Source organism: Homalodisca vitripennis, chromosome 2 (assembly GCF_021130785.1).
Source record: "Homalodisca vitripennis isolate AUS2020 chromosome 2, UT_GWSS_2.1, whole genome shotgun sequence".
Taxonomy (NCBI): Eukaryota; Metazoa; Arthropoda; class Insecta; order Hemiptera; family Cicadellidae; genus Homalodisca; species Homalodisca vitripennis.
In genome coordinates, this window is record NC_060208.1 from 118,199,929 (window position 1) to 118,227,393 (window position 27,465).

A 27,465-nucleotide genomic window follows, 5' to 3' on the forward strand; every position below is an offset into this window, starting at 1 on the left:
ACATGCAAACACTGGAATTACAATTCTTCAGAGGAAATTAGAAATCTGAATAATAAAGATGAGTGTTTCACATTGCAGTTATTATTAAATTTTGATAAACATGTAACTGATTTTAAGACTATTGTTGATAACATTGATTTTAAGAAGGTCAATTACTTTTTTATCAATTTTTCATTACTTTTTATACTATAAATCAGCTACCACTATGAACTGAAAAAATTGAATGTATCGGAACGCAGAAATCTTAAGACCATTTTGTTGATTGTTAAGTGCGACAACATGGTTAAAAGTAATTTGGAAAGACAAATGCAGTTTTTAACCATATTATTGTAAATACATTAATTTTTGTTAATTTGTATTTTTATATGTTTGATTTTCATTGTTTATTTATTACAATAAATTTCAAAATACATTTTTGTTTTTCCAGTAGTGGTCTACTATTTTTTATGTGGATACATTTTTTAATACAAGGAATTAGTATTATTTTAGAGAAATGTGCGTTCAAATTAGAAAATTTGAGTTACATTCTGCCTCCATCAAGGATAAAAGAGTTATTTTGTTATATAATGTAAATTATTTAGATAAACAAATAAATACTGGTATATCAAAATATCCAATTTAAAGATAATTGGTGTAGCATGTGGTACAGTTGACACAACCCATACTCTGCTATCAGTATCATGGTATATCATAGTATCAAGTGTTGTGGGAGTGACTGGGGGAGGAACATTACATTCACACACTTCAATACAACCATGTTCAGCACACACACGGCCATTCTCTGGCTCATCTATCTACTTTCTGTTTGCACCAACGGTAACTTTATATAACATACTTATATGATTAAATGGTTTGATTTATTTTAGTTATTACTTATTATTAAGCACTATAACAAATTTATAAAGTTTTTTTAATTATTTTTGTAACTTTTTTAATTTGAGGAACAATTTTTATCTACCCATGTAATAATTATTTAATAGGTGTTGCTAATGGTAGTTCCTGGGTCTGATCGTTGGATGTTGCTCTGAACAGAGTCTAGTGAGATGTCTGTGTTTAATGTTTTCTGTGATTGCATGAGTCTTCTCATTGTGGGATATAATATATTGAGAACTGCTTCCTGTTTCTTTTCCAAGACTAACTTCAGACTGCCCAGAAGGAAGATAGTGTGAAGAATTCTTTCTTAGGTATCGTCTCAGATTAGACATCTCTTCATAAAAGTATTATGGACAAAAAAGTTCAAATTTTAAAAATAGACTTCATTACTGATTTGTTATAGTATGTTTAAAGAGTCAAAATCATACATTGTGGTCACAAAGACTTTTACTGTGGTGAGATAAATTTTACAATATTACTTCTATCTTGGATTTCTAGACTATCCTTTCAAGAAGATTTTTATAATTATTAAACAATAATGAGCTGTTGACATAAACAACATTTTAATTTTTTAGCATTTAACGTTAAAATGCCCTTTATTGACTTCTTAATATATACAGTATACTATAACATTTTTTAAATAAAATATTATTGAGTGTTACAATATTGAATTAAAATTACTTTGACCACTTGTTATCTTTTTTTTACCCATTACTGACATTTTCATATATTTATTCTGCTTTTGTTCAAGCAATAAATAATAATTTATTAATTCCTTTTATTTAATCATATTTTTACATTATTGAAGCTTGGCTCAAGTAAACTTATGACATGTCAGAAAATGAATAGCCTGGAACAGGAGGTAAAGTTTTAAAGAAACTTTGAATTTTGTTAAAGAACTTTGAATTTAGGATTTTGAGGGAGTTTGTTATAAAGTTTCTAAACTGAGTCCATGATATATATTTTATTGTATCTAGCCCCTACTATACTGTTGTCAACTAGGAGCATAATCAACTAACCTTAAGATTTGTGTCAACTTCGACAACACCAGCAGGACCCTCCACTCATCAAAAGTTGTCAACACCAGCGTTTTCTCATCAGCTCACCAATCAGACACCTAGTATAGCGTCTCTACCTTGTCATCTGATCTCCGATTCCTTGGATTCAATATCAGGAATCCAGCAGAGTGAAGTGTTTAACCAAGTGCGTTGTTTTGAAAATGGTGTAAATGAAGCCTCCCCACTGTGTATCAGTGATACTAGTAATATACCATCCTCATCTGTGGACCTAAATAGGCCTAAGCCCAATGTTTAGCTATAGTTGTAACACTATAATAGCTCAGTAAAACCAACCTTTTTATTCTTAAACATTCAAGGTTTTAAGAATAGAATTAAAATTTGTTTCAGTGTATCATTCACCTTCTGGCAACCCATTTATATTTCTTGAAAATTTTGATAGGTTGCTGAATTTTCTTTTTAATTAAATTTCTATTATCGGAAGATATTTCAATTAAAATTTTGACATGACCCAGAATAACAACAACCACCCAAAACAATTTCATAAAACAATTGTCTTGATAATATTTTCATAAACTGTCCTAAAAATAAAGAGATAAATTGTAAAATTTTCAATTTTCCATATTCTGGTCATAACAGTTTGCTGATAAACTTATCTTTAAATTTGGAAAGAGGCAATGCTGAAGACCAACCTACTGCTCTTAACTTTTATTCAAAATTGATTTTGTCAAAACAAGTTTAGTGAACATGCTTGGGAGCTGCAACCGGGATAATATGTCTAGCTGCGTACATTTAACTGCAGAAAGCATATTTAAAACAATATTTCCTACCTATCAAAGTTAGTAACAGTTAAACCAAGTCTTAGTAAACAACAAAAAACAAATGGTGCATAAGTGATCTAAAAAGTATGAAAGAAAGGTTAAAATATAAAACTGCTGGGCAAGTAATCAAAACTAATAAAAATTGAGTCCAAAGCAACCAAAATCTCTCCAGATAGTTTAGCACTTTTTTATTTATTCGGTTGAAAACATTAGGAAAAATTTATAAAAATGTTTACACCTCAACAAATTTTGAAAACATGAAATCCATCACTCCTGTACCATTTACCTGGAATTTTATCATACCCAGTGAGGTGATTGGATATACTTATTCTTCTTATGGAGTTGATAAGCTGGTTACTGAGGTATCATTGGTGTTTGAAAGAAAGGTCTTTGCTAAGGCCACCTTCTGTTAGCTGAGCAGGGCTTTCAATTGTGTGGAACACTCTAGCCTGCTAATGAAGCTGGGCTTTTATGGCATAACCAGAACTCGGCTTTATTATTTCAAATCACACTTTTAATAGAAAACAAAAGGTTTTCATTAATGGACAGTGGTTCCAAGAACTAGGTACAAAATATGTTGTCTCTTAATGATTTTACTAGGCCCTTTATTGTTTTTTGATTTGTATTAACTATCAACCAGACCGTGTACATAGCAGATCTTACTTGTATGCTGATGGCACAATGTTTTTAAGAACCAACCCTGAAACAAAACTATTAGCTCAAAATACTTTTGATGAAACCTTGATATGATTTGAAACTAATGGATTCTTTTTGAATAAAAATATAACTCAAAAAATGTCATTCATCCTTAGACCTTGTGATATTGATTCTTCACAGGGATATGTGGACAATGTTAAATTCCTTGGAGTTCATTTGGTTAAAACACTTTCTTGGATAATCCATGTCGATTACATTACTTCCAAGCTATCTGGAGTAATCTTTCTTATAAGATAATTAACTCAGTGTAATGACCAAAATTACATAAAAACCGCATATCTTGCTTACAGTTTGTCTTTAGATACTGTATACTGTTTTATAGTAATTGAAATAGGATAGGAGAATCTTGATTTTGCAACAGAAAATAGTTAGAATAATGTCACAAGTACCTTAAATGGAACATTGTAAGCCCCCTTTAAAAATTGCAGATACATACTGTAATTAATATATACATACATTATTTCATTAGTATATGTATTAAAAATTATCATCTTATCAAACATGAATCACATGAGTATAACACCAGGAAAAAATATGCTTCAATTGATTTTTATAGATTTAGTAAAACTTTAAATAGTTATATTGTCATGTCAGTTAAAATCTACAATAATTCAGTAACCTTAATAGCTAAATTACCCTATTAACAATTTTTAACTAAATTTTACAACTGGCTTCTAGATATGCCTTTATATTCATAGGGCGGGTTTTAAATGTGTCTAACATAAATGTTTAGCAACTGTAAACCATATTATGTTTAAAGTTTAAAATTGCAAATGCATCACCCTTTAGTTTATTTTACAATAATACCTAGTATGAAGAATCATGTTTTGAAATCAGTTGCATAAATCAATCACAATCTTTATATAGATTTTCTTTAAGAAAAGTAATGAAGTCAGGTATGTTTATTTAACGCCATCAAAGTATGTCTATTTTAAATGTTATATCTTAAAATGTGTTTATTTTATTCAATAACTCTTGAATAGTCTCAAGAACGTTTTTGACTTGTATTGAGTGACAAACATACAGTACACTACAACAAGGAAATAACCAGGACACTGAAAATGAGATTTGTTGGTTATAGGAAATGAACCTCTACCATGCGACGACAAGGACAGTGCCAAGACTTCAATGATGAGACTTAAGCTCACCTTGCTGTGTGGCTACGACAAGTACCTGCGTCCTGTCTTACATGACTCGAACAAGACTGAAGTTGGGTTCTTGTTAGCTCCAAAACTTATTGAGTTTGTGAGTATTCTTTGAACAAAATTGTAAGTACAATTTTAACATTTCCGTATAAGTTTCAAAGGTTATCCAATTTGTAGCTTATAATTTGCCATTGTTTGTTTTTAAGGGTTTGTAACATTCCTTTCATCAATAATTAGTTGTTAATAGTCATGTATTTATTGTTGTTAGAAACAGAAAGACATTTCGTAACAATTCAAAACACTTTTATTTCTCTACTAATCTTACACTAACTTATTGTACACATACCTACCTTAAATTTCAATTATGTATGGATTTGCTTGAATTTTCCATTAACAAACCCAATGGCCTCAGCAGTGTAAAACAATCAACCTAATGATTTACTAAGAAAAATATATCAGATACCAACATATCCCTTAATGGAGTCTTAAATTGCTTTGAATAGTTTATTATTTGTACTGTATCGCAGAATGACTCTCTATTTGTTAAATTTGTCATAGCTTTCTTTTGCAGTCTGAAATCTCTTTCTTGTTTGACCCTGGCACATCTGTTCCGAAGGTTATTCCCCATATCAAGTCATATTCATAGTTTGTCTATGAATAAAATGGGACCCATTACAAATCCTAATAGTGATTTATTATTACACCTGTTAATTTTTAGTATGAGTCCATAAAATAAAAGTTACCTTTACCTGTAGTTTGGCCAGTTTGGGGTTTTTGCGGCGATGTGGGATACACCATAAGGTATTTAAGTTTAATATTTTAAATTTGAATTGATTTATTTAATATATAATTTTAAATTGTTAATTTCATTATGAAATCACTGGGGTAACCCTTTCTCCAATATCGCAGTACATTAAAAGCTGTTAAGAAAAATGTAACTTTCTAATCTGTTACTTTTGATTATCTTGAGTCATTAAACCAAAGTGTTTTTAGCTCACAAATCTTGCATATTTAAGTTTTAACCTTTTGCAATCAGGTGCAGTATTCATAGGCTGTCCTCCCAGGTCGGATAGCCAGCTGTACTGGCCGCCACCATTTAATATGCCAGCTTGTATTTATTTTTACAGCAGTCGTTCCCAGCGATCGGTTGGCCAGTAGAGCTGGGCTAGATAAAATTCCTACAACAATCGGAAGGCTAGCAGCACTAGCCACAGAAAATAAACAGCTGTAGAAATGTTATTCTTATTCAAAGTAAATAACCAGAAATCAGAAATCAGAAATTCTTTATTCATAATCATCAAGATTAGAATACATGTCAAGTTTAAAGACAAAAAATATCTTCTTCCTCATGAGTTGGGTCTTCATGCATTGTCCCTCCAATTGAAGAACTCTTCCATGCTGTAGAAGGGTCTTTCCTGGAGCCAGGTCCGGAGTTCCTTCTTCAGGTTCTGTGGGCTGTTGGTCTTCAAGTCTTCAGGCAGTGTGTTATATATCTTGATTCCAGCATAAGATGGTTTTTTTTGCATAGGTGGCTGTTCTGTGTGCCGGAAGGTGGAAGTTGCCTGCATGTCTTGTGTTGTGTCCATGCAGATCTCTATGCCTTGTTAGGTCTCTAGTAACACAAAAGAGAACAGTTTCCAATATGTAAATGGAAATAACTGTAAGAATCTTCAAATCCTTGAATGTATTTCTACAACTTTCTCTTGGGCCTTGACCAGTCATTATTCTGAGAGCCCTCTTTTGCAATTTCAGTAGGCGCTGCAGGTTGGCATTTGAAGTTCCCCCCCAAACAACTATTCCATATTGTAAGTGGCTTTGGAAAAGGGCATGGTATGCTATTTTTGAAGCTTCTGGTGAACTGACTGCTGAGGTTCTTTTTATGGCAAATATGGCAGAGCTTAGTTTTTTGCACAGATTGTCTACATGATTTTTCCATGATAAATCACTATCAAGTGTTACACCTAGGTGTTTCAGCATGTTTACATTCTGAAGATCAGGGAGTGCTGTTGAGTCCTTTCTATTTCTTCCAAAATACATCTGTTTAGTTTTATTTTGATTAAAAACAAGGTCATTACTCATGCAGTATTGTTGTGCCATGTTGACAGATATGTATGTGTCAATTTCCAAATGTTCGTTATTATTACTGGCTAATAAGAGCACAGTGTCATCAGCATACATAATTGTTTCACTGTATGGTGTCATGTACTTTGGTAGGTCATTTGTAAATAAAATAAATAGTACTGGCCCTAAGACTGATCCTTGTGGTACGCCTCTTCTTGTTGGTATTGGATCTGATCGCACAGTACTTGTTTGCCCATGTTCATTTTTCTTCACCTCTACTACTTGGGTCCGTCCTTTCAGGTAGCTTTCGAACCATTTTAGGGCTGTTTTTATAATGCCTAGGCTTTTTAATTTAACCAAAATGAGATCGTGACCAAGGCAATCAAATGCCTTACTCAGGTCTAAGTATACGCTGGAGATGGTGTTGCCGGACTCTATGTTCTCTACTATGAACTCTACCAGATCAGCAATTGCAGTTGTTGTTGACTTCCCTTTTGTAAAGCCATGTTGCTTGTCTGTCAAGAGGCCATTTTGTTGAAGGTGTGTGAGTAGTCTGGCAAGAACTATTTTCTCAATAATTTTTGAAGTAGTAGGTAGGAGAGAGATGGGTCTATAGTTGGCTGGTTCATCTTTCTTTCCTTGTTTGTGTTTGGGATATATTTTAGCAATTTTAAGTCTGGAGGGAAAGATGCCTTGGTTAAGGGACCTGTTACAGATAGCTAAAATTGGAGTCAGAAGAGTTCTTCCACAGATTTTGATGATTTTTGAAGATATGTCATCAATACCTGCTGATGATTTTGGTTTAATGGAATTTATAATTGTCTGTATTTCTTCAGTTGTTGCAGGATGAAGGATAGATAGAGGGGTTGCAATTTCAGTGAGGTTCTCCTGCGAGTAGTTATGCCTCACTTGGTTCCTAAGTGTCTCTTCAGCAATTTTTGAAAAAAAGGAGTTAATATTATTTGCAATTTTTGTAGCATCTGTCACTTCCTGTTCACCAATTTTTAAGCATGTCATAGTTACTTCTGAAGTTTCATGTGTTGCTTTCCGTTCACTGTTTATGACATCCCATATTGCTTTGCTCTTGTTACTAGCCTGTGCAATGTGTTCAGTGCTTGCTTCACTTCTAAGTTGTTTAAGCTTCAAGTCATAGGTTTTCTTTTTCCTAGCAGCTTCAGCTTTGTCTTCCTGGTTTCCTGTCAATCTATAATTTTCTTGAGCTTTAAGAAATTCATCTTTCAGGACCTTTGTTTCTTCATTGTAGACCATCTTTATATGTGACCGTCGCTGGGTAATCTGCGACTTTCTGTATGGGCATGTACAGTCCAAAGCTCTTACAATGGTATTACTGAAGTTATTATATGCTTCGTCAACATTGTCAGTGTTTAAGACATTTTCCCAGTTTTCTGCAGCTACGAGATTTTTTAATTCAGAAAGATTTCTTTTATTCAGATGTCTGCGTTTTGTGAACGATTTGACTGAACACCTTTCAGGTAGCTCTATGGTACAAAATTGTCCTGTGTGGTCTGATAGTCCAGTATGTGAAACATTTACAGTCACTTTGTTGGTCTCCAGGTTTGTACAGATAGCGTCTATTGAAGTCACAGAGTTGGCTGTTATGCGTGTTGGTGGGAGAGTCATTCTTGTTATGTTGTATGATGCTAGGAGTTCCGTTACCTCTTTTTGTTCTCTTGAGTCTTTCAGGGAGTCAATATTAAAGTCTCCAGCAATAATGATGTTACACTGACAGGCGTCCATTTTGTCCAATATCTCTGTCAAGCTATGATAAAAAGTGTCTAAAGATCCATTTGGCGGTCTGTAAACACCTAGGACACATAAATGTGTTTTCCTACTGAGTTTTATTTTTATTGCAGATATTTCACACTCCATTTCTCGGCTGTAATTTTCAACATCCAGGCTATGGGTTTCTTTGGTAAACCTAGAGTGTTTGTATATGGCTACACCTCCTTTAATGTGTTTTTCCCTACTGTAGGCAGTCACAAGTGTGTAGTTCATTAGCTTAGCATTTAAAATTGTGTCCTGTTTAAGGCCATGTTCAGTTAGTACAACTACATCTGGACTGTTGGAGTGTAGTAGGTGATTTAGCATGTCAATTTTGTTCCCCATTCTATCTATATTTTGATGAAAAATGTTTATTCTCATAGATGTGGACTTTGTATTTTTCCTGGACTTAGTGTTTCTTTTTGGCCTAAAAAAGAATTGGGCTGGTGTACTTCTGCCTGCACAAGGATCTGCATTCCAGGTTCCTGGGGAGATAGTGTGGGTATGGGTGGGTAAGACTTAGATGTTCCCTGGACTGCTTGAAGTATTTCCTGTTCCAACGTTCCCAAAAAAACTGGTGAAAGCTGGGGCAGTGTCTCAGGAGGTGGGGAAATTAGTGAGGCAATGTTTCTAGTGTAATTTTGATTTTGATTTATAATTTGAAGGTAGAATTCAATATTTTTTGTAAAAAACTCATCCACACACTTTGATTTTTAGGCTTCAGTTTTGCATACATCGGGGGTATTTTTGAGAGTTGTATTTTTTGTTTGTCTGACTTACCCAACATTGATGAGCCAATAGAGAAAGTATGTTCTTTCTTTTTCAACCTTTCTTGATTCTTTGAGACTTGGAGGGAAATACTGAATATGTTCTTTTTCACACCCCGCCTAGAAGAAATATTTTTTGCATTGGAGGAAACTTTGTATTTTTCTTTACTCAGGTCATGATTCAATTTTTTTATAGTAGTATAACTGGCTATCCTAGTCAAATCATGATTCAGTTTTTTTCTAGGAGTTTGGCTGGCTCTCCTGGTCGAGTCACAATTCAGTTTTTTCGTAGGAGTTTGGCTGGCTCTCCTGGTCAAGTCATGATTCAGTTTTTTTGTAGGAGTTTGGCTGGCTCTCCTGGTCAGGTCATAAAATTCATGTGTGGAAGTCTGGCTTGCTCTAAAAAATAACAGTATGCATCTTAAAAAAGGCAATTTATTTCATAATAAATTCAATGGTATGTAAGTTAATAATAGTGATTGTGTTATTTCATTTAAATTTATAATAATAGTGCACTAAGTTAGGGATGCTGTTGCAACTGTATGTTTAAAATATTATTCATAAAGAAATAATGCCAAACCACTAAAATCATTGAAAACTTGTTGACAGTGTTTTCAAACGTAACACAAGTATAATTAACTGTAAATAGTTTTCCTGTTTGTTAACCAATCTCATAGACAAGTCTTATTATTTCACGTTTTATCTACCAATAGTATTACTTTTATAATGTTTGTACTATTCCAATTCTTTTAATACTTTTATGTTTGTATAAATGAAACATATACACTGATATAAGGTAATCTGGTTTTTAAACATTAAATGACATTTGAATTCCGAGTTGGCTTTGATGCATAGCCAGATGACAGTCGACTTGCCTACGTGAACAACCTTTGCCAGTAGCACTGGCCATCCGAGCGCCGGAGACAGCTGATGCGGTAAATAGTCTGTGCTGTTTGGGTTTTGTGTGTGGTCAATAGTACTGGCTGTCTGATCACAAAGGGTTCAATTTTATATCTAAGTTATTTCAGAGAGAACTTTGAAGATGTAAAGGTGCTTATTATTTTAAAACTGTTGAGTGTTTTAACTTAGTTCAATAATTTTTTTATCAACAATAATAACACTTTTCCATTTTTATTTATGTAGACAATAATAAAAAGATTGTTTGGCAAATTTCATATTGCTTGTTCTGGATATACATTTTAAAACAGTTTTAACTCTTAAATAAGGGTGTAAATACTGTGTGTACTACTGTTTCTATACAGCTACACCTGGCTTTTACAGATCAAATGCTTTATATATAAGCTAATTTAACTCTTGAGTAAGGGTGTAAATACTGTGTTTACTACTGTTTCTATACAGCTACACCTGGCTTTTACAGATCAAATGCTTTATATATAAGCTAATTTAACTCTTGAGTAAGGGTGTAAATACTGTGTTTACTACTGTTTCTATACAGCTACACCTGGCTTTTACAGATCAAATGCTTTATATATAAGCTAATTTAACTCTTGAGTAAGGGTGTAAATACTGTGTTTACTACTGTTTCTATACAGCTACACCTGGCTTTTACAGATCAAATGCTTTATATATAAGCTAATTTAACTCTTGAGTAAGGGTGTAAATACTGTGTTTACTACTGTTTCTATACAGCTACACCTGGCTTTTACAGATCAAATGCTTTATATATAAGCTAATTTAACTCTTGAGTAAGGGTGTAAATACTGTGTTTACTACCGTATCCATAGGGGTGTATTGGGCTGTTACAGGTTAGTACTCAACTTTCCTATGATTCACTTACTTCATTTTGGTACTTACCAATAATTTGATAGTTGTGATAGCAAGTTTAATGTTTCAGAAGCATTGAAGCATGATAACATAACTCTAAATATTAAAAAAAACTATTACAAATTCAAAAGTTTCATTTTCTTAATACCTTTTTTTAATGTTTTGATATATCAAAAGGGGTTTCACCGCTGAACTCAGAATACAAATTCAATTAAATATTATATTTCTCATAACCCCATTCATAATTCATTAATATTGTGAATATTCCAGCAGTAGGAATGAACTATAATTGAAATTATTGTTTTTTATTGTTCCACAGGATGATATGTATAAGACTCTCTACCTGAAGGCTTGGCTAAGCATGGTAAGTGCCTTTGTAGTTATAACCTAGTTTCTAAACTTACCAAATCATTGCTGCATATTTTTGGAAATGCATTTGAATTAAAATCTATTTATAGAGTACATACTCAACATTACTATAAAAATTACTAATCATGAAAAGTTCATATGAAAGTATGTCCTAAAATGTTTAGTTTGTAGTTTGTCTGACTAGATTGTATTTTACTAAATATTTTTAATGTAAGGAACCGTGTATGTTAAGAACTTTAAATAAAATTTTAAATGATTACTGATGTTTAAATATAACTAACAAAGAAAAAAATAAAATTATAATTTTCAAAAACTTAAAGCAATAGATAAAGAAACAAAAGCTTATTTTTTAAACATAATTCAATGATATACCATTCATTAAAATTAATCAATTAATGTGGAAAAATCAATTCTTTATATTTGAGTTGTAAACAATGTAATACGAGGGTGATTTGATAAGTCTGGTAAAAGTAGAATAAAATATTGTTTTAAAGGCAAAATCTCCACTTGGTCCAACAAGTTTCCAATTTTTCAATCCATCGGCAAACTCTTGTCTAAATCTAGTCAAAGTCTAAAATAGGCTTTGTCAAAATCTGCAAAATAGTCTGGCAGCAGCGGAAGCTTCCTCATTGAATGAAAATTTCTTCCTGCTAAGCCAAATTTTTAAGTTTAGGAATAAGAAGAAGTCACTCGAAGCCAATTCTGGTGAATAGGGTGGGTGAGGAACCAATTTGAATCCCAAGTTGAGCACTTTTGCCATTGCATTAGCTGCTGTGAGGGGTGGAGCATTGTTCTAATGAAACAGCACCTTCTTACGTGCCAATCTTGGAAGTTTTGCAATTAATTCCGGTTTCAAACGATCCAGCAAAGCAGTATAACAAGGCCCAGTTATGGATCTGCCTTTTTCCAAATAATCTATCAGGATTATTCCCTGGGAATCCCAAAAGGCAGTGGCCATCACCTTTCCAGCTGAGGAAACAGACTTAGCTTTCTTTGGTGCATTCTTCCCACTCTTCATCCATTGTTTGGACTGTTGTTTGGTCTCTGGAGTGTAACGGTGGATCCAAGTTTCATCCACAGTTATGAATTTGTGCAAGAAGTCCTGTGGATTGCGCTTGAAAAGTGAGATCCTGAGTACCTAGAAATGTTATTTCGTTTCCGTTTTTGGTCGAAGTGAGCAGGCACGACTTCCATCGTGCACAGAGCTTCTTCATGGCTAGTTTTTCATGGAGGATGCAAAGCACTCATTCAGTTGAGATGCCTACAATGTTAGCTATCTCGTTTACTTTTAATCTTCGATCTTCCATTACCATACCAAGCAAGCACCTTATCGATGGTTTCCTGTGTGGTGACTTTAATGGGCCGACTGGAGTGTGCTTAATTTTCAGTGCTTCTCCAACCAAGTTTAAAATCATTGATCGAACAGTAAATGGTCTTCAATGTTGGTGTAGAACCCACATCAACTTCACCCAACCCTTCAAATAAAAATGTTTAATAACCGCACAAAATTAGTTTTTCTCCATCCTATGGAACTAACTATGCAGTTACCACTTCAGCTGGCTGGCAATAATCAACTTATAACAGCTACCATTCGAAACTTGTGTAGAAATATCAGGCTTACCAACAACAGTGCAGGTTCCAAAAGTTTCCTGCTCTTTTATACAAATTTACCAGACTTATCAAACCGCCCTCATAGTTCTATTCTCATGAGAGACCACTATATTTCACTTCACTTTGACTGTTGGCTATACTAATCTAAAATAGCTATTATAAAAAATGTAACTTCAAAAATAGCTGATTTTCTGTTACATTAATTATAGCTTATTATTAGTGGTTCCCAAAAGACAGTCAGTTGTGGGATCAGTATTTTAAAGTCAATCGCACTTTAAAATGTCTTATCAGAATTTAAATAAATATCTAATAAGTATATTACTAGTTTGTAATATAATAGTTTCATTAGTATAAAGAAATAAACTATTATTAAAATATAATGCAACTCTTGAAATTAGTAAACTAATCATATTTATCTTCATAGTGATTTTGTGAACCAGAATAAGACAATCAATGTATCCTATGAATTTATTGAAAACGGTTTGAACATGCCATGCATGAATGTCCAAATGCTCTAACCAATTAACTGCACTACAATTATACATCAGGATCAACCCACCAGTTAGTCAAGAAAGAACGATTTTCCTTAATTAAAAGAAAGTAGATTTTTTCACATATGTTACACTTTCCTTGTTGATTTTGCCAAATAAATCATGAAACCATGTTTTTGTATGATCGTTTGAAGAGAATTTTTATTTTACTAATTAGATGGTTGGTGAACTTGACTGGGGTTTCATGATTTATTTGATGAAACCAACAAGAAAAGTATAACACATATGTTATTTTGAAATCTACTTTCTTTTAATCAAGAAAAAAAGGTCGTTGTAGTAAAAAGATTTGACTCGATCCTTAGACCTCCTGCTTGCTGGTCTTCAAAAAAATGTTTTTTTATAATATTTAAAAACAAACAATTTCAATTTCACGCAGATTGCATGTAAAAAGTGTTCCATTACTACTATACTAATAAGAGAGCTGTAACAGTTTGAAATTTTTTACCAAAACAGTTTTTTAACTACAGTTGGTGACATATATTGTGTCTACAGAGAATAATGCAACATTTCTGTTCAGAACTGGAAAGATGTGCACCTTTCCTGGGACAAACTGGAACATGATGACATCGACTCGATAATGCTCGATTCTTCCATGGTATGGGTGCCTGATCTCTCCATCTACAATTCGTAAGTACTGCTGATATCCAAATTTGAGGGTTTATTATATTTTGAGCTTTAAGATGAAGCTAATAGATGTTGAAAAGAAATAAAAGGTAAAACATACTATTGAAATAATACATAATTTTGTTATGATTAGATTTCTAAGTTATTTAGTATTTATTGTTTGGAAAACATATAAAAAAAGTAGCTATGAAAATTATTGCAATTCAACTTTTTCTACCTATTCTACTGATTTTATTAATTTAGAATAATTTAATTATTAGTTACTGTTAGCCTTTCAATAGTGCATTAGGCTCACGAGCTATTGATATGCTACAGGGGCAGGAGGTGAATCTAGACAGAGAAGTGGGTCCTGTGGTAGTCAGCTCATTAAAAGGTGTCTTTTATTTCCGAAAAATATACTGTGTTGTGCTGAATTGATATTGATGTGCTACAGGAGGCGGGAGGTTAACCTAGACCAAGAAGTGCATCCTGTGATGATCAAATCATCAGGGGATGTATATGCTTTGTTCACGCCGGAGATAACAGGTCACTGCATGCCTAACTATGCGAACTGGCCATATGACATCCACAAGTGCGATATTACTCTAGGTTCGAAGCGTTACATGGGTTCGACTGTCAACTTTAAATTTTATTTTGATGAAGAGGTAAGACATTTTTTAGCATGTGTCAGTTAGTTAAAATTATTTTAATGACCTTCACTTATATACATGGTATTACAAAAAGAACAATGTTGGTATTCTTTGTTTGAAGTTTATTTTTGACGATGGAAGGATTCTGAAGGAAACAGGATTTTTCTGGACATTTTCCATCGTTCAGTGAAACAAAAAATCAGTAACACTAAGTTTCGATATCCGAAATCTGATCTCTTCTTCAGGTAAATAACTAACCTAATACATAATTACAAACTGGTTAAAATAAACAAATCACCAAAACGTTGTGGCATGCCTAAGTCAGAAATCACAACCACCATGTTGTGTGTCAACTTCACTAACTCTAAAACATGCACTTAATAAAAAAAAAAAACTATACACAACACTAATCATTAAAACTGAAGTACAGTATACAGGTCACAATACATCTGCACTTGTCTACCAACCACCTACGACTGACCAAAGGCCAATAGGAAATGGCAATCATCACTGCAGAAAGAAACAAGATGGCGGAAATAAAAAGGAAGGGGGACAGGAATGGGCCTTTTTTAATTATTATTATTGTTTCATGCTAGATGAACTTCTTAAAACCATATTGTGACTCCGCATTGATTTATTACAAGTATCGGATCCGTTTGATACTTTTGGTTTTCCTTTTAGTTCTTTTTTTAGAAATGAATCTTTCATTCTCAACTATAATTTTACTTATTTCAAGGTAAATTTAAGTCTTCTTGACTTTGGAGGTTCAAGATTGGCTATGAGCCTTTGTAAAGGTTTGTGGTAAATGCAAACCCACATTTAATTGCACTCTGCATTCAAGAACAAATCACTTTGCATTCAAGCAATGTCTGTCATTTCCAGAAGAGAGTGTGCTTTAGAATTAAGAGGGAAAATTTCCATAAATTCGGCACTGGTGTTCAAGTGTTAGACCATATTATTATGGTTTGTTGGTTGTGAATGATTAATTTAATATCGGTTAATGTGTTGAAGGGATTGTACATGGATTTTCTACTGCCAAATAATGAGTGGGAATTGATTGCTACCAACTCCTCTAGAAATGAGAGTCGGGTAGGACCTGATAACGACACAGACACAGAGTTTATGGTTACTCTCGACTACCAATTCACACTACGACGTCATGCTTCTGTGTATGTGGCCAGTTACCTGATACCGGGAGTTGGTGAGTTTTCTTTATAATTTCTTTATTACTTTCAACTTTTAAAGGGGTATTCCATTCCTACTTTCTTCAAGAGTTTGTATATTAATAAATTGACTAAAGAGCAACATTTTGATGCTATGTAAGAAAAGATTCACTATAGAAAATGTGTAAATCGTAAACTTGAGACGGAAATGTAAAGTTCAGTGGCAGGTGAACGACATTTATTTAGTTCATTTATTTTAATAAAGTTTACCACAAACCATAATGATTTTGATTTTGACAGTTACCTATACACAACAATAAATAGTTTTTTGTGTATCTTAGTTATATCACAGTCACTTTGTTTAAATTTTAATTTTGGTGATGGATGATTTTAATGGAATACGGGTTTTCAGATATGTGCTATCATTATATAGAAATATAAAACTATCTTTTGAGGATTGGTGTCCATCTTCTTCTTCAAGGAACCTTAAGACATTAGGTTTAGCATACACAAAAATAAGAACTAATCAATAAACTGGGAAACCTAAACAAATGGTAACATTCAAAGAAACTCCAGGCAATACAATTCAAACACACACTAAGACTTTTTGAGATCAAGGACAAAACATAGGTCGAAGGCATCTGCTTTTACCCCCCTCCCTCACCCAACGATCATAATCATGTTCCTTTTATGTTTTTTAGATGATGTATCGGGTTGCCGCAAGAGGCCAATGCTGATTTTCCTCGGTTTCTCTTCTTCCAAAATGTTGCGGTATATGCTGCAGAGTGTATATGTTTTGTGGAATGCTTTTTGATTGGATACTTGTTAGATTTAGCAACTTTGATTATTCTTTACAAAGTTTCTTAATATAATTGGTTTTTATGGTATTACGCTTTAAATGCATCAACCATCTGCCATGATGATATAATTCTTAAATATGATACATCTTTTAAAAGCAGTAAAAAAGATTTACCATTTGAATAATTAAAATATAAATTAAGAGCTTTATCTAACCTATGAATCTACCCAACAGGGATCACTTCTGGCTGGTTTATACCTTGCAGTTGAACACACCACTGGGCACAGCCAAAATCGATGTGTCACTTAAATCTGGGCAACCTTATGGATGTCCAGGAGCGGCACATCACTAACCGCAAATGTTGAGATTCTGGGGTTAATGGGCAATTCGATAGGTCTAGTCTACTGTGGGAGATGACTGTTGGAGTTGGTGGGGTTTGTTCCCTAACTATCACAGTATAGCGTTTTTAAAGCTACATTGATTTTTTTTATTTTTTATTAAAACTTAAATTAAATGAAAATTTTGGGATCAAAATATTGGGATTTAATTTTAGATTAGATTGTGAAAAGTCAGGGTAAAAAAACGAACATGTAATCCTTTGGCAAGTTAGTACTGGTAGTTTTAAATTGTTAGGAAGGCAGGTTGACTGCCTTGAATTGATTAGAACTTGTCTTGTTGCGACTATTGTTCTCCTTCTTTGATACAGCTGGACCAATGAGAGAACACAGCGGATGTCCTGCAAAGTTGATTGGAAAGGGAAGTATTTAAGCGCCCGCTAATAATTTTCGCCCTTCTTTTGGTCATTTTAGTGAGTTAAGTTGTATAACAGTGCGCCATGTTTCTTAATTTTTTTCCGCGAGGGGTTTTGAGGTAAGCACCAAATTTATTGTACGTTTTATTGAAATAGTCTTCCTGATCTGATATTAAATTAATTTTGTTGTCTTTTTTATAGGAAAAAATTAAATTCATAGAAACTACCGAGCAATCTGCATAATTAATTCTCAATGAACAATAGAGCATAATAGAATCATACAAGTTACATTTGGTTCATACTTGCAAGAAAAGTGAATTATAATTTAATTTTGTTAATAACTTTAATTGAAAGTTGGAAATTTAGTAATTTATTAATATTTAACTGGAACTGTTTTATTGTGAATTATTAACTGGAAATTAATTGAACATTAATAATTGTTTGAGAGAGTTGTAATCTGAATTGCAGAGACTTGAAAGTTAAGGTTCAACTAGTGTAAAGAGAAGTTTACATTTTTATTTTTTGAATTGTGAGTGTACTTAGAAGTGAACATTTTTATTTTAGTTATTTCCAAGTGGTATTAGATTTTTATTTCAAAAATGTATTATTTTATTTTAGAAGAGAGCTCTGATTTTTAGTTTGATATATTTGATTGATATTTTTATTTCTTGCCAAAGGAACTTTTTGATTTACTAAACAGTTTGTCAATTCTTGGTGGAAAATAGAGTGATAATAACTCTGAAACGTTGAACTTATTAATTTGCCAGTTTAAAATAAATCCATTGTTTTTATTTAGAACTGTGATTTTCATTTTAGACAAACCAGATAATATTTAATAATTAACCAATTTAGTAATAAATTGTACTGAATATTCACTAGGAGCTTACTAATCAAAAAATGTTTTATATCGTCTTGGATGTCTCATTGATAATTTAAATATTAATACTCTGGAATATTAATATCTACAATCCAAGTCGTTATACACAGGTTCTTGCTTACCTCAACAAGGGTATGCCACCCCCTGCCTGCTTTGACTGGAGAGGGTAGTTCAGAGTTGGCCTCCTCTTCTTCCCGGGAGACATGACTTTGAGATGTAGTGCCCTAATTCTTCCTCATGGATCTCGATAGGAGGCAGCCCCTACTCCCTAACCTTACCCATCCTGAATATCCTGTCACTCCGGAAGCAACGCAAAGGTTCTTACAGGACTAGGTACAATTTGCAAGCTTCTTGTCCTAAGAGAACAAAAAAAAACCTATAAATTACTGGCCAATTATTGTCTCTAAAGATAATTGCAGCCTTTTAATTTTGAACAACACAAGCAACTGCATGCATATTTTATGACATCATGATAAACATTTTGGATTACATCATTCTTCCTTTCTTTATAGTTTTGTCTATTGATCTGTTTTTAAAATATCAATTGTTAAATATAGTTTGTATCCATAGAAAATTGTTCCTTCTTTCAGGGGAAGATGCTCCTGTCCCTCTTGCCGCAATGTGGCGGCACCTATGCCTAGGTATATGATTAATGTCATGACATACAATATTGTTCTGTTGTAAACTTTGACTTTGGTAAATTCATTGACACACATTGATTAGTTTTTAATATGAATGTCCAACCTTTTGTTTGTTTATTTTTAATACCAAATCATTTTAAAACGGACATTTATAGTTTTATATTCTTATTTTGTAATGGTTTAAGTAAACAATAAATTAGTAGAAATGTTAACAGAATAACCAACTTTTTAGGATTTTAGATAACTGAAGAAGAGAATAGACTTCAAGCCTCAAAACTTAGTGTTCTATTGTAACATATAACGGTGGCAAATGTCTGAAAACCTCATTATCATTTCAAAACAATCACTATTTATTCAGTGTCTGACTTACAAGATACCTCATATAGGTTTTTGTTTATAAAAACTTTGCAGTCTGTTTTGTTTTCTCAGTGATGATGATTCTATCCCTGGGACTCCTGTGGATACCTTCCGATAAAGTGGAAAGAACGGCCATTCTGTGTACCTTAATGATTATACAGCCACTGTATCTCCAGTATCTGGCCTACAAGATTCCATCCAACGGAGATACCACACCTTACCTAGGTATACTATATAATAATTGTAGTTCATGATCAGCATCTATATTTTTGTGATAAGTAAAACTATAACACTGTTAAAGTACTATAAATTAACATTTTATGAGACATACAGTATTAGTATGACAATAGTAATGGCTACTAGATAGGTCTCATCATTATTCATGATTTTATTCAGTGGATTGTTTTATTACGTATCGTAACAAACAAACAAATTAAGACAGCTGAGTATGCGTTCTTTTGTTCTACAACAATGATCACAATAAACTGGTGGCGAATTCTATCATAAGAAATTATCCATCTACTCATAAATGAACAACATTGCAGCAACTCATCATATTTGATCTGAATATATGAGAGATATTTTGATGGTTATTAACAGCCTTGAGGTTTTTGCTAGTCAGCGCTCTTCACATTTGGTGAGATTTTATAAACGGGTGATCAATTCTTAAATGACAGACACTGCAGTAACTTATCATATTTGATCCGAACATATCACAGATGTTTATTAACAGCCTTAAAGTTTTTGCCAGTAAAAACCTTTTACTTAGCGCTCTTTACATTTGGTGAGATTTTTCTTTGAATTGTTAATTTCACTATGTCTATTTATTTGTTGAATTCTTTATTTATTTCTAAATGTTTTTTACTATAGTTAATTGAATCTATTAATAATAATAATCTAATATGTAACTGAAGATTCCGACAAATTGAGAGTTTCCGCTATGTTTCAGTTTGTTACTACCGTGACTGCTTGTGTCTGACGGGGCTGTTGATTGTTGAGACTTTAGTGACCCGTTCCATGGTTTCGTGGGCTTCAGATCCTCCATATTTGCAGTCAATCTTCCGATTTATTGCCGGCAACCGAGCATTACAGTATCTTCTAATCAGTGACATAGACCCAAAGGTACAATAATGAAATGTAGCAGAGAGATGGAAAATTAATAAATATATATATTTTACTTAAGACATAATTAGAGTATTTAAATTTTGGTATAATATGCTAAAAAGTGTTCTGTCTTTAAATCATATCAATTTTGGAACAGATTAATGGTAGGATGAGACCTTAAAAGGGTGAGGAGAAATGTGGTATAGCTTCTATTGTCCTGAATTCGAGGGTCATTTTGGCATTCTAGAGCCTAAAAGAAAAAAGAAAACGAGACAATTTGAAATGACAACTCATGACAAATCACTTCTTTTCGGTCTCATCCAATAGGTTAGTAAGCTAGCTGAGAGTTATATAATCTTTTAATATTATTTACATAAGCGAACTAATAAAGTAATAGTTAAATCAAATCTGACAGACTAAACTATGAGATGCCCTGGACACAATTAAATAAATAGCATTACATTAAACACAATAATTAGTGGGTAGGAAAGCAGAAGGTATACAGAGGAAAGAGGTTAAATACTTTTAGATAGTTTAGGACTGCCAAACGTAAAATATAAAACAAGATTGGTGTGACCCACTTTACAGCACAAGTGTTTTCACCTCCCAAAGAAAGGGGAGGTGAAAACAACTCCATTTCCATGGAGTCTTCACAATGTTTAGCTCTTGAGATTAGAAAAAAACACAGAGTCACTTGTCATTGTAGAGGAAGGATGAAGCAAAGATTTGAAGTACCCACATAAATGAACAGATACTGTCTTTTCAAACAGTCACATAAAAAATAGCAAGATTTTGCAGCACGACAGTTGCAAGCATACACAATAATTGTGCAATAGTCAATGATGTAATGTGGGAATTCACTGACAAATATAATGTACAAGATTGGTTCTAACATTGATCCTTGTGAAACTCCTCTCCTTATGCTTAGTGGTTTTACTGATTACTCCTTTTTATTTGAGTTTATTTCCACTACCTATGTTCTTAAAGTTAAGTAGCTTTTGAACCAGTGAGCTGATAGGTCCCCTATTGTTTTAAGTTTTTTTCATTAGCATTTCATGATTGATGCAATCAAATGCTTTTCTATAGTCCAAAAATATTGCAGTGGTGGAGCTTCCTTCTTCATTGGCTTGGATAATGTATTCTACTATATTTATGATCACAGTTGTTGTTGATCTCTCAGCTGTAAAGCTATGCTGTTCTTTAGGTAAGAGGTTGTTTCTTGTCAGATGAGTCATAAGTCTGGGGTACACTTTTGCAATTCCTTTGGCAAAAATGGGTAGAAGTGATATTGACCTATAGTCTCCTTGTTTGTACTCGGGTAAACTTGGCTTTTTTAAATTTTGACAGATAAACCCCTTCAGCAAATATTAATTAATGGTGTTTACAAGTGGTGGTGTAAGTTCTATTCTGCATAATTTTAACAGCTTTGATGAAATTTCATTAAAGCTTACAGAATTTTTTGTTTTTAAGTTTTGGATAACATTGTAAACTTCTTGAGAAGTTTTCCAAAGTACTAGATCATCTTATATTAATGGTTGAGGATACTTGCCAGTGTAATTTTATATGGTATTGGTTCAATAATACTGTTATCTGTAATGTTTACATTCCACAACTTTAATCAGATCTTCTGTCAGCATCCCATTTATTGTAAGGTGAAGAGGTTGTTTCTCCACGTCTTTGTTGCATCGTTTTCTGTTAATAACTCACTAGATTAATTTAGACTTGTCTTCTGAGTTATTAATGAAGTCTACAGTCTACCTTTTCTTTCATTTTTTTTTTAAGATAAAGATTGTATGCTTTTTTTGTTTTGACTTGCTATAGTCTTGTTTTTGGGAGTATCTATTAACAAATATTCTTCTTGAGCCTTTAGGAATTCTTCTTTCTTTTGTCTTGCGTCTTAGTCTGGGGGCATTGTTTTCCTTTTTAGAAATCTCTTACGAGCTCTAATGTAAGGGCATGCTAGGTCCATATCTACCATAAGATCTCTGTCCCTAGTCTATCAGATGGTCCTAGTCTACCAACATTTTTAAGCTTGCTCAACTCTTTCTTAATGTTAAGTGACCAGATTTTATTGTGCAGAATGCAGCCAAGTTGATGGAAGCGGGCAATGATGAGGGCTCCTCTCTTGTTGCCACTGACCAGACACAGCAGTGGAAGCTGCTGATAGACATAGTCAACAGATCTATGTTTTATCTTCTGGTCCCAGTCTACCTGTTGTTGTCTGTAAGCTTGCTGCCTTTGAACATATCTTTTAGCATTATATGATCAGATGAATGTTTCTTCTAAAATTGTTATACTCAAATATTTCCTTTAGAGTAAATATAAAATTAGGATTTACTTCATTATAAAAAGTATATAATTTATTCTTTTAATAAAATTTTTATATTATACTGTGTCTTATTTATGGATTCTTTTACTCCCCAATTCTATTGCTACTATAAATTTGTGTTGTTTCTATTGGTTTGATGGTTTAGGTAACAGTGTTATATTAGCAAGTAATTCTCCAATTCTGTTATGAACGGGGACATTGTCCTAGGTATACCTGGAACAATTGTAGATTTACTCGAGCAGAGTTGTTACTTTGTTGGTACGTATGAGCTGTGGTGACTGATTACAAGGAGCATTTCATTTCAGGGTTAAATAATGACATTCAATTGTGTAACTGTATATTTGCACAAGACAGTTGTGACTATACTGGTACCTATGAGCTATAGTAATTGATAAAAGGAGCATTTAATTTCATGGTTAAGTAATGACATTTAATTATGTAACTATAGATTTACACAAGAACAGAGTTATTACTTTGTTGGTACCTATGAGCTGCAGTGATTGATTACACAGAGCTTTTCATTTCAGGGTTATATAATTATATTAAATATGTAGTAATAGTTACTGAAAATTTTGTACTAATTAGCACAATAGTATGTTATTTTCAAATTATATCATATTTTATAATCGTGAGAAAATAACAATAAAAACCATCCTATAAAAATTAAAAACAACCTAATTAAATGTTTAACATAATTTATTTTACTAAAACTAAAAAAGCCTACTGGCCCACACATTCACAATACTTGATGCCATTGGATTTTTTCTTTGGGAATAAATCACCAACAAAGTTTATTCGCACAGAGTAATACACAGTGTTAAAATCATTATACAACGTGCGTGATGCAGAGAAGGGGCCATATTCAAAACCTTTTGTAAATTAAGAGCTACTTCAAAAACTGAGCTTTAATTTCACATTATTAATACATAAAACAGTTAAGTTATTTATTATATGTTTTTAGTTAGAATAAACTAAGTTGTGTTAATAATTAGGTTGTTTAACTATTTTTATATGATGATTTTAATTTTAAAAACTGAATGTATGCAATCAACTGACATTTTAGACAGACTGTTAGATATTTTCTGTATTTCACTAAACAGCTGAATTCAACACTATATGCAGAGAAATATCAGTCAGGTTTGCCAACAATCTAAATAGTAGAATAAAAATTCCCTTCATAGAACCGTACAAAAAACAGGTTTTTATGAATTAGTAGACGAAACCCACAAGGAAAGTATAAAATACGTGGTATTTTCGAAATCAGTAAAAAATCTACTTCATTTTTATAAGAAAAAATGGGTTGTTGCATTAAAAAACTGACTCAAACTCTGCAACTAGCAGTATTGAAATGTTTTTAATTTTAATATTTAAACATTTATCATGCAGATTTAATGTAAAAAAGTTCCATTATAGGTAGTAATAAGAGAACTGTGACAGTTTGAAAATTTAACCAAAAACAGTATTTTGAGTGCAGCGAGTGAACAACCCAACCAATAATTAACTTAATTACATTGATCTGTTGGTCTTGTTATTATGCACAACTTTGTCCCTTTAATCCTTGCTGTATATCTTATAGTTTCCTTCAGTGTGCTTAAAATTTGGTACACCCAGTATATGTTGGTCTGAAAAGTCTAATTCATTCAAAAAGCTTCTACCTCCGGTCATTGGTATCTACTTCTGTTACCATAGTAGTGTTTACATTGTTATCTTAATCAAGAAAATATATAATACGTTTGTCTGTAAAGCCTACTTAGATAAAAAAAGTGAATACTTCCGGTCATTGTAATTGACGTCCAGTTTAAGGTGGTTTTGGGGCATATTACCATTAAAAATAACTTGTTGCTGGTCAAGAAAATATATAAATATAAATAGGCAAAAACTTTGTCTTCGGTCAAACAGTGTATATTTATATATTTAAAATAATTTTTTTCCGGCCTATGGTATTTATGATGTTTATAAGCGTTTACCAGTCAAGGAAGTTGGTTTAAAACATCTCCTACAGTCAAAAAGTTACTACTTCTGGTCATTGGAATCTACTTCCTGTTTAAGAATTTCGGGTACTGGTAGTCAGCCAAGGGCATAATACACATTTGTGTAAATGTTCATGTTTCTTGGACAGATGGATGTGCACAAAAAAAAAATATAGTTCATTTAGAGGTTGCAGCCCATTTAAACACCTATAGATGATTGGTCTTCGTGACAAATCTTTTCCAGTCTATTGAGAACACAAGACAAGTGTGTGTTAAATTTCATTATAGTAGAACATTGGGGAGTTAAAAACCAAAATATAGTTTTTCTAGGGATTGAAACGTAGGCCTACCCCATTTTAAACCCCTGTGGATATTTGATTCTGAAATTTTGTTTAATTTTCTACATAGGTCATGAGTCGTGTGTGTGTGTGTGTGTGTGTGTGTCAAATTTCATCTTTATAGGACATAGAAAAGTTCAGAAACAAAAGATAGTTTTTCTAGGTGTTGTAACCCCATTTTGTCTTTATGAAAATTTGTTAGTTTTTCTATTTAAGTCTTGAATAAACACAAGACATTTCTTTTCATAAGTGTCAAATTTAAACTTTCTATGATATTGGGAAGCTGAAGAATTCCTGATGTGTGTGTGAATATGGGCCTTTTATATAACTATATAGATAAAATAGTCACCAGGAGAAAGTTTATAATATAAAATAATGTTGAAGATCTCAAATTGCATAAAAAGAAAATCTTCACACACACACACACACACACACATAAAATCATATCATATTGGTCACAAATAGATGATGAACACTTATTATAATTTTTCAGGTTTAAAATTCAGTTTGATTAAATTTATAAGGAAATTAATCGTCACATGAAACTTGTGACCTGTGATGACAATTATTCATAAACAGTTTTATTTATGAAATCAGATATTTAATTTGTTTTGTTGCTGAGTTTTTGCAGCTTACCTTCCTATCCTAATGTTATAAGCTATTGTGAATTACATTTTGTAATAAACTAATTATCCTTGTTAAGTTTGAATTATTTTCTTTATTACTAACATAACTTTATATCATTAATCTATGGTTATGGGCAATATTTTGCTAGAGTGTAGGAAATGTTTGGGGATTTACTAATATTTCACAAGTAATAATACTATTAGATATAATGAAAGTGGCAACTTTATGCAACAATAAAGTTCTTTAAACAGTTTGTTAACAGAAATTTCTTAAGTGAAAATGTTAATTAAAGCTTCTTTTAGAACATCATGAAACTAACTCTGAAAAATCTATGATATTACATGAAGGAATTTAAGAGGTTGAACTTAAAAGCAAGGAGCATAATAGAGCAGAGGCTAAAGTCATACCCTGAAAACAGAAGAACAAAGTCATGGAAAACATATTTTTATATCACTTTATATATACATGTAAACACTGGAATTAAAATTCTTCAGAGGAAATTAGAAATAATAATAATAATAGAGATAAGTGTTTCATCTTGCAGTTTGTTGGCAAATTTTGATAGGCATGTAACTGGTTTTAAAACTACTGTTGATAAAAGTGAATTTATGAAATTCAATTACCTTTTGCCTTGATACTATTTATCAGTTAACAATGTGGAAAATCCTAGGAACATTTTGTTGACTCCGAGTGTGGCAACCGGGTTAAAAGTATTTCAGAAAGGCAAATATAATTTTAACCAAACTGTTCTAAATACAAATGTTTGAAATGCATTTTTTTGTTAATTTTTATTTCCTTTATATTTTGGATTATATCTTTTTGTTCATTACTATTCATGAATTAGTTGATTTATGTAAATATGATTATAATAAAAATGTATAAATAGGTAATACATATTTTTCATTTCAGTAGTGGTCTACTTACTATTTTATTTGTGAATACATTTTTCATACAAGGAATTAGTATTGTGTTAGAGAAATGTGTGTTCAAACTAGAAAATTTGAGTTATATTGTGCCTACATCAAGGGGGAGAGAGTTATTTAGATAAACAAATGGACACATATCAAATAGCCCAATTTAAGGATGATAAGGTAGCATGTGCTACAGTTGATATAACCCATAACCTGTTATCAGTATCATGTTATATCATAGTATCAAATGTTGTGGGAGTGACTGGGGGAGGAACAGTACATTTACACACTTCAGTATAACCATGCTCAGCACGCACACGGCTATCCTCTGGCTCATCTATCTACTTTCTGTTTGCACCAACGGTAACTTTATATAACATACTTTTATGATTGCATTGTTTGATTTATTTACTTATTATTAAGCATTATAACAAATTTATAAAGTTTTTTTAATTCTTTGTCCTATTTTACAAACTATTTATCTACCCATGTAAATGATTTGATAATGAATGTAATGATGATTTATTAATGATTTAAGAGGTCTTACTAATGGTAGTTCCTGGGCCTGATCATCAGATGGTGCTCTGAACAGAGTCCAGTGAGACTGCTGTGTTTTATCTTTTTTTTTGGTTAGCTGTGTCTTCTCATTGTGGAATATAATGCATTAAGAACTGTTTCCTGTTTCTTTACCAAGACTAACTTCTTATCCCAGACTGCCCAGAAGGAAGATAGTATGAAGAATTCTTTCCTAGGTATCATCTCAGATTAGACATCCCTTCATAAAAGTATTTTGGACATAAAAAGTTCACATTTTAAAAGCAAACTTCTTTACAGATTATTTATTTTC

The 27,465-nt window shown here is 32.4% G+C and overlaps 2 protein-coding genes across 2 annotated transcripts in view; both read left to right on the forward strand.

The window, feature by feature from the left end:
* Positions 1–599: 599 nt before the first annotated feature.
* On the forward strand, positions 600–22,833 carry LOC124354641 (neuronal acetylcholine receptor subunit alpha-7-like). The gene is made up of 9 exons (XM_046805259.1): positions 600–816; positions 4,509–4,672; positions 11,287–11,331; positions 14,016–14,125; positions 14,556–14,766; positions 15,763–15,952; positions 19,412–19,564; positions 20,289–20,461; positions 22,523–22,833. The coding sequence occupies exons 1-9, from the start codon at positions 681–683 to the stop codon at positions 22,706–22,708; spliced, it is 1,368 nt and encodes a 455-aa protein (XP_046661215.1). The 5' UTR covers positions 600–680; the 3' UTR covers positions 22,709–22,833.
* Positions 22,834–26,901: 4,068 nt separating this feature from the next.
* The window catches only part of LOC124354643 (neuronal acetylcholine receptor subunit alpha-7-like), a 33,357-nt gene continuing 32,793 nt past the window's right edge, over positions 26,902–27,465 (forward strand). Inside the window, exon 1 of the mRNA XM_046805261.1 lies at positions 26,902–26,981. Coding sequence (XP_046661217.1) covers positions 26,921–26,981 — 61 coding nt within the window. The 5' untranslated portion in view covers positions 26,902–26,920. The remainder of the gene's footprint in view (positions 26,982–27,465) is intronic.

Excerpts from the sequence above, each read along its gene's own strand:
- LOC124354641 (XM_046805259.1), top strand. The coding sequence starts at position 681 with ATGGTATATCATAGTATCAAGTGTTGTGGGAGTGACTGGGGGAGGAAC. Across the intron at positions 4,673-11,286 it reads CTCCAAAACTTATTGAGTTT|GATGATATGTATAAGACTCT; the intron begins GTGAGTATTCTT and ends ATTGTTCCACAG. Across the intron at positions 19,565-20,288 it reads AGATACCACACCTTACCTAG|TTTGTTACTACCGTGACTGC; the intron begins GTATACTATATA and ends GCTATGTTTCAG.